Source organism: Bactrocera latifrons, unplaced genomic scaffold, assembly GCF_001853355.1.
Source record: "Bactrocera latifrons isolate USDA-ARS-PBARC rearing strain unplaced genomic scaffold, ASM185335v1 scaffold_387, whole genome shotgun sequence".
In the NCBI taxonomy this organism is placed as follows: Eukaryota; Metazoa; Arthropoda; class Insecta; order Diptera; family Tephritidae; genus Bactrocera; species Bactrocera latifrons.
The window spans coordinates 158,928-167,389 of record NW_017537031.1 but is presented as its reverse complement, the minus strand read 5'-3'; the positions used below and the strand labels follow the sequence as shown (position 1 = coordinate 167,389).

The 8,462-nt window shown below is 41.4% G+C and overlaps 1 protein-coding gene across 1 annotated transcript in view; it reads left to right on the top strand.

Moving 5' to 3' along the window:
- Positions 1–8,112, top strand: part of LOC108972221 (neurogenic locus protein delta-like) — a 24,792-nt gene extending 16,680 nt beyond the window's left edge. Inside the window, exons 2-3 of the mRNA XM_018938744.1 lie at positions 161–472; positions 8,032–8,112. Of these exons, the coding sequence (XP_018794289.1) occupies positions 161–472; positions 8,032–8,112 (393 nt within the window). The remainder of the gene's footprint in view (positions 1–160; positions 473–8,031) is intronic.
- The last annotated feature ends 350 nt before the right edge of the window (positions 8,113–8,462 follow it).

Below are 8,462 nucleotides of genomic sequence, written 5' to 3'. Positions count from 1 at the left end.
GAAATTTTTATAATTTGCGAAACCGGTTATAAAAGTTTTTTATTTGTATTTATTTACTGGGTTCTTGTTTTATATATGTTTTTGTAATTTTTAAAATAATTTTAAATTTTCTCTCCAAAAATACTAATCTCCACGTGTATGCTCTATTTTCTTCCGCCAGGTTCACAGTTCCGGTTTGTTCGAATTACGCTTACGTTATTTCAACAACGATTACGGTCGCGACAGTGAGGGCAATTGCTGTAGCGGCATTTCCGATCCGCAAACGGGCAAATGTATCGGTACATGTAAGACACGGTTTCGCGTTTGTCTCAAACACTATCAAGCCAAAATCGATACGACATCACAGTGTACGTTCGGTGACGTTGTGACGCCGGTACTCGGAGAGAACTCGGTAAATCTAACGAATACGCAAAAATTCAAAAGCAAAGGCTTCACGAATCCCATACAGTTCGCCTTCAATTTTGCATGGCCGGTAAGTGAAAAACACTTGTTTTTCAACAAAAATTAACCTTTCTATTAAGTTTAAGCTTATTATACATTATGTCATATTAATTTACTAATAATTCAATTTAAAAAATTGAGTCGTCAAACAAGAAATAAAACAAAAGCTGTTGGCTAAAGCCAGCAAAGAGTTCAAAGCTATTGCCGCACGCACCGCCCAACAACGAAAAACACTAAAAAATTAAATAGAAAATTTTACTGTTATATTTTTACGCCTCTTTATTGTCTATTTTTGCCGAGTTTTTGCACAGCAAAGTGAGGACACACACACACATAAGCGACACACTGCTATAAATTAATGCCTCTCAACATTTTCGAGTTATTTTTAAACAAAATCCAAATGTATAGATACATTTACAACAACTATAGGCTGCGGCGCGCTCGGCTGTCGAAACGGGAAGTGATTTGCAAAAGCTAAAAAAGTGAGGAAAACGTATACGGTTGGTTTTGTTGCACTTACACGACTGTCGCGCATCATATGTTGCATGCAACATATACCTACATATAGCTGTGTGTGTAGACATGCGTTAAGCCACACTAAAGCAGCCATCGGAGCGCTTGCCAAGTGGCACATTTTCGCTTCGTGTTGGTATGATCTTTTGCCGTTGTTGTTGTTGGCCTTTTATGCCGACTGATTCATAWAATATGCAAGTGTGTGTTCGTATGTGTGTATTTATGGTTTATAAATAAACAGTTAGGGCTTATTTTTAATATTTTAGTGTGGATTTTGCTAAGCACTTTTGTTTTAGATCTTTGTTTTTTTCATTATTTCATTTTAATTTTAATTTGTTTTCATTTTTTTCAATTTTCTTGAACTATTCTGTTTCACATAAAATCTATCAAAGATTTTATATACATATTTTTATCGCTAACAATTACTACTCTTCGCTGTTGATCATTTGTACCGCGTCGAAGCACGTGTCCTTGTCGCAAAAAGTACGTTACAAAAACGACAACAAAAAGTCATAAATGAGGTATGCACATAGAAACAACTAAACAAAGGCAAGTATGTTTATAGCTGGGGTGCAAAAGCATATCTACATATCTGTCGCTAAGCGCCGCCAACTAAGCGCACGACTACACATACACACATGTATGTACGTTGGACAAGGGGTGGCTGACTGGCTGGCCGTTTGAGTGCGCGGCACCACCGAACCGCTCCGCGCCGCCACCACCACACACTTGGTGCGCCGCGCCGCCACTTCATGGCGCAAAGTAAACATTTCAGTTGCCGCGTTTTACGCCAAACAGCTGTCAGCTATTAAAATGCGCTAAAACCGCGTCGACTTGTGTATACCGAGCAGTGAAACGCCGCGCGTGCGCGCTTGTAAGTGTAGAGCAGCACCCCTTCTCGGTAGCGTTTGTGTGCACTAACTTGCGACGCACTCGCATTAACCCAACCACCACCACTACCAGCATGTTGCACACCCAACGGCCAAATCGTTGCGCTGCCATCACCTTAACCACCACCATCAGCAGCAGTAAAACAAAAATAAATAAACCCAATCGCGCTCACTGCGTTTGCTGTTGTTTATTCCCTTGACGATTGCGCTTGCGCGGTCGCCCTTGCTTCCTKGCTGCATTTAGAGTTAGCGGCGCCCCTTCTATRCGACTTGYTAATGTAAATACGCGGCTTTTTGTTATTTCTGCTGTGATCAGCACTTTACTTTTATGCTGTTCGAATTGGATTTTCGCCATTCAAAAGCATAACGCGTATATGTATAAATGTAGTTGCTTGCCTTCGTATTTCAATTTAGTCCCCTCTTCTACCGCCACCCAGCGCGCCTATTTAGTAGCTTCGATTTTGTTGTTTCTTTGCTGGCGCRTGTTATGGCATATCTTAGCCCCTAAAAATTGTCGTTTTCCATTGGAAACATGTTTATCTTTTAATAAGCGCAAATATTAATATGTTCGAATTCCATATAAATTTGATGGCAGCGCGAAAAAATATAATATATGTTTTTGTTTTCAATTTTATTTTTTATTATTATTTTAATTACTTTTAGTCCTTATTTTTTGCTCATATTTCCTACTGGGTCGCTTAGTATACGCGCTCATATCGTACACACTCATTCCATTCACCAAGAGCGCAGCGCCTACAAAGACATTTATAGCGCCTTAGCTTTAATTGAATGAAACAGTTACATATTATGCATTTTCCATTCTCCCGCTCACGCGCGTTGTCACCGCAATTAGTTTATTGCATCTTCGGCTAGCAGTCAAACAAATAATTATATTGTTCCACGAAGTACTCTGCGTTATATTGCGTGTTGCACACGTATGCTATGCGAGCGCACCCTCATTTTCGTTGTCACCTATAAAGCACAATGCAACGTTACTTGCAACAAAGGCAATAACAACAGCGCCCCTATTTCGCCTGTGCGGCATATTATTTTCGTAACACGTGTGAGTTTTGAGTACAAATATATGCTTACATACGTATGCTTCGCACTAAATCTTAATTTCCAAAAATAAATTTTCTCAACTTTAAAATATTTATTCTAATTAAAACGGCAGCGCTTCTTTGATTGATGTATGTATGTGTATATACCGCTCACTAGGTGTCTTCAATCTTCTAGCCTATAATTTTTAATATTTTTTTTTAATTTTTTTTATTATGGCTTACCTGCATATTCTGTGGCAAGCATTCTACAGGCGCGCTGCACTCTCTCTACGAGCCGCCGCGTTTGTATATACGCTCCTGTTACCCCCGTCTTTGCGACGCACTCAAGCTTCACAATAATTCAGCAATTTTTAACGTATTTTTCAACTCCACTTTGCGTTCGCGCAACGGCATTTTTAACACGCATACATGCAACATTTAATGTTGCCTCAACGGGCGAGTCACTGCAGCGCCATAATGTTTAACCTCTGATGTGGCAATGAAAGGTATTTCTTCCTACCACACTCACTCGCTGGCTTGTGGCGCGATGTATATAACAACAATAACAACAACAATATTTTATTCTCACTTCATGGCTCGCATATGGGCACATGTACTTGCAACAGCAGTTTAGCGCAGTGAACTTTGTCAACATTGCTAGCACACAGCCACACATGTATATATACCACTTGCAACTCCTTGCATAAGGGTGATTTACTTACATGCTTCCTTCTTCTACTACCCACTTCTCTATTCACTTACTTGCGCTTACTTTTTACGCATGCCTTCTTCCGTTTGCCACCACCACCACCAGCACCAGCCACATTTCCGATTTCACAGCGCCGCATAGTTGCTACACGCCATGTGTAATTACCGCAGCGCGCATGTGCAACGTCACTAGTCATCATCATTATCAGCTTGGCCGTCACTCTCTTTGCGCATATCCACTTTTCTCTGTACTAACTACGGCGCGGCGTGCGCTGTGCGATCAGCGTGGTGCCGCGGCCTGCGCGCTAGCTCGGCTGGTTGACTGGTGTCATTAACGTCGGCCATCAGCGCTTGTCAGCGTTCGGCGCGTCATTGTCGTCAACATTCCAAACGTCGTCTTTATCATTTTCACAACAACAACAATAACAACAAATGCAGTTTTAGCAATTTAGTAGCGGTTAAGGGATAAGCCTCGAAGTAGCCGTGCATTTGCCACATCGCCAACTCCGGTTGTGCGGTCGTYAAACCGCTACGGCTGCGGCAAATTAATGTGGCACGTGAAATTCCGCGGTCGTGCTGTTTTTGCTGCTTATCTGCGAGCGCTGGCTTTTTGCGTTATCTATAATTGAATTGAAGTTTCTTCGTYTGCCATTATCCGTTTCTTCTGCCACACGGCTTTTCTGCCGCTAATTGCCGTTTCTAGCTGGCTTGTGTTCCACATTGTTGCTGTCAGTGAAGATATATATATATATATATACTTACTATATATTATATACTATAATTCCTTTGCATCCTGTTTTGTTGCACTATCTTTTTGTGTTCCTCTTGTGAGTTTCTGGGTCATTGCGGCCCATGCTGAAGCGTGCCGCTTTGCGTCTGCACTAAACGAAATAAGCAACGAAAATAGTTTACATAACACTCGGCAATAATAAATCCGCTGTTGTGCGTCAATAGCTTAACTCCATGCCACAAATACGCACTTTCTCAGCTGAATTATAGCGAATTTAAAATAGCAAGAAATTCACTTTGCGCAACGAAAACACACAGACGCCTTAACCAACTGAATTGTCAGACGACTGACAGCTACAAAAGGTGAAGCCCCAGCATTGGATCGCCTGCGCGCGCCCCTTCGCAGTCAACGCCTGCCTKTGTGCCACTCATTTTGCATGATCAGCCGGGTAGCACGCCTACTTTTCACATACTGTCGTCAGCCGCCTAAAAATAGCTATTGTCAAAGACACAACAACAACAACGCGCACRTTGGGGAGTGTAAAGTTTGGGGTCCGCGCTGGCGAAGGGTGTTGCTGGCTGCTGAAATTGAACTTTAATCTCAGGCGCGCAACATGCCATCAAATGCATGTGTGCTTTGTGTGCACTTTATATTTACTAACTCATTGACTTGTGGCGGTTGTCTGTAAATTTCTATATATGCAGCGCTTCTGTCTGCCCCACGTTGTTGCACGCGACCTAGCGTTTCATTGTTGCATGTCGTCGCGCAACACGCGCGCTGGCAACGATGCAAACTTGTGTATTTTTAGCGCAAACTGTCTGCTGCTGCTGCTGTAGCTTCTTCATTTCATTAAAACGATCCGAAGCGGCGCAGCTACCCCTGAAGATAAATGCAAAGAGCAGAAAAAAGCAAACAATTTATGGGCGGCGCGACGGCGACAAATGAAACGCGCAGCAGTAGTAATGGAACTTACTGTGCGCTGTCATATATTCACTTTGTGGCTGTGTCAGACTTTTTGGTCGTTCAAACTGCTGATCGCTTACTTACCGCTCGCAGACTTTTGCGACAATGCGCGCCTGAACACGTTCAGTGGCAACATAATTCGCCACACCGGCATCGTTATTTCACCAATRCTTTGTATCACCTACAACAACATTCGCCAGCGGCGCACAGCAACACCTTTGGCGGATATTTTGAGGTGCGCGCGCTTTCTTTTCGCCACCTCATTGCCGCTTTTCTTGCAACATACTTGCCGCTTGCAATTTATTGCGCGCCAAGCGGCACTCTGTGTGTCGTCTGATTTGCTTCCTGCCGTGCCCATATTTCTTATGATTCGCCTACAGATTTTTGCACCCAAAATTTATTTTTGCCAAACGCTTTGTTAGCCAATAATATTTTTGCCATTGCCAAATTTATTATTTGTAMATTTGCAAATGCAATAAATGAGTATTGATTTTTGCCTTAAATTGCATTTGATTGTGCGCACACTGCGCGCCTTTGCAATAGSAAGCGGCTGCGCTCAACTCATCATGCACTTGCGCGCCGTTGTGTGTTTGCGACTTTTATGAGCTGCCGATTTTTGATTTGTGACTTGCAATCATTTCCTCTTCAGCGCGCCCAGCTGGTTACCGCGTGGCTTTGCTTGCCTAACACTGGCGGTGCATCCATTCACTAACGCTGCGCGCTAGCGCATTCAAATTGCTTACACATTGCGCGGCATTTCAATGCCTTTTGCGCTTGAATGCCCGCTGCCCTAACAATTTGTTGCTTTTGAATTCTTCAGTTCTGCTTGCCAACACTTTAGCGTTGTATTTTGCGCGTTCATTCTCCGAAATTCTCCGACAATAAAATACCGCGGCTGTAGTTTAGCGTAACGTTTCCGTCAGCCCACTTATAGTGGAAAGAGCGMTAAATGAAAATATAAGCCAGAAATTAACATAAAAAGTTACAAAAATTCATTTAACTAGTTTTCAATATTATCTATTATTATTTTCACTTTGTAAATTAATACGCGCTCATCAAGTTCCTGCGCATTTATGCAATCTTTAAAATATTCAAATTTCACATTTGTCATTTGTGCGTTATCATAGTAGGAAGCGCGCGCCACCCACAYACTCCTTTATTATGGTTTTCGAAAATTATATTTTCCGCTGCAGCGCAACCTGTTTTTGCTTTCAAAATCGAAAGCGCAACAATTTACTGCAATCGCCGTATGGCCAAGGCGTTGGCGCATCCTCCTCTGCATATTTCACGCTTACAGTTTCGACCAGCTTTATCTTCATTTACCTGTATTCAACAGCGAAAAGAAGCCATACAACAAACAACTAACTACAATTTTAGTCGCCGCATGTGTGCTGTGTTTTTATTTTTATTCAAATTATTATTTTTTCTTGTTTGTATGAATTGAGGGCGCTTTGGCAAGTGGCGTGCACGCATGCGCCTAGCAGCCAATACAGCTGAGCCTAGCTGAGTGTTACTACTCAGGGCGCGCGCGCTCGCGCTCACATTTGCATTTCAAATGCCAGCAACTGTTGCGCTTACCTCGCGCCTGCGCGCACCGTTAGTTATGAATTTTGCTACTTCATTGCATTATTCATAGCTGGTCGACAACAGAGGCAACAACGCGCTTGGCCACTGTGCATTGGCACAGCTTGCGCCTACCACGCTCGTTCAGCTACGCCAGCCAACTTAGCATATTTAGTTTTCCATTTATTTATTGTATAATATATGTTATGGCCACTTTAAGCGCGCTGCCTTGCGGCCAATGCGGCGTGGGCGTCTATTTTTCCATTAGCACTTGGCAGCGTCTTTTCACTTTTAATTCGTATACTTGCAACTTTGGTTTGCCGCTGCCACTTTACGTAAGTATATAGGTATCGATAGTCTCGTGTGCTTATCACAATTTATTAATTTGTCGCTAATTTAAATTTGCATTTTTTATTTATATTTTGTGCGTGCTTTTTCGAGTTTTTTACGACCGCGCTAATGGCGTGTGCTTTACGCTAATATTTCCGCTGCTTTGTGAGTTTTATGCGCCTTTAATTTATCTTCAACATTTTTGTTGATCGCCTTTATGAAGATCGGTATTTTTTTCTCCCCAACCAACTGAGTTTTAGTAGATTTCTCTTTTGCCGCTATCTGCTTGTCATATTTTGAGCGGAAATCGTCTTTTGTTGAAGTGCTCGTTCGTGCAAACAGCTAGGCGGCTCTATCACTTTATATCTTTACTTAGTTYATCATTAAAAGTGATCAACGTTTAATTCTTACATCCGTATTGTTTAACTCTAAGTAAATGTTTTCAAAAGCAAGTCTCCAAAGTTTTCTTTTTAAACTTGTAGTGATCTTCACTGATCGTGTTAAGCAATCGCGCTGCCTACTGATCACTGATCTTCATAGATTTCTTGCTGTCAATATTTTTTTCACCACGAATCAATATTTATAAAGAGATATCAAATTTTTTAACTCCAGTAATATGTTAAAGATCAGTGCTTCGCGATCACGGAAGATCAGCATTTTTTGTTTTATATTTCTGAAAGTAACGGTTATATCTAGCTTATTTGTACCTTCTTTAAGCATATTAAGCTATTTTACTTATTTTATAAAGCGTTCACACATTTTGAAAAATGTCAACATAGTACAATCGATATAAGTATTTTCAATGTGTTGTTTTCTTTGTTTTTAATAATATTTTCCACTTATTTCCTTACAGGGCACGTTCACACTGATCGTCGAGGCATTGCATGACACGAATAACAGCGCCAATATGCGCTCAAGCAGTAAGTTGATATAAAGAATATTATTTCATATTCATTTCTAGTGTCTTTTTAACTACCCACATGTTCTCAACCGATCAAGCCGTTCCTGGTAGCACAGTTTTATGTTCGTCTAATTCCCTTAACCTTCGTTTCTAATACGAAATGCATTTGCTACCCTTAAATATGCCAATCAATTWACTTCACTTCCTTATTACTCCAATTTCACACAAACCATATTTTTACTACTTCCTTCGACGCGCACGCGCAGCACTTGCGATCACTTGCGCAACCCCAAAGCTGCTGTCTGCCCTTAAACGCTTTGAAGACTTTTTCAATTCTTTGTACATATTGATATCCTGTTTATGCCATCCTTTTATTTGCGCGC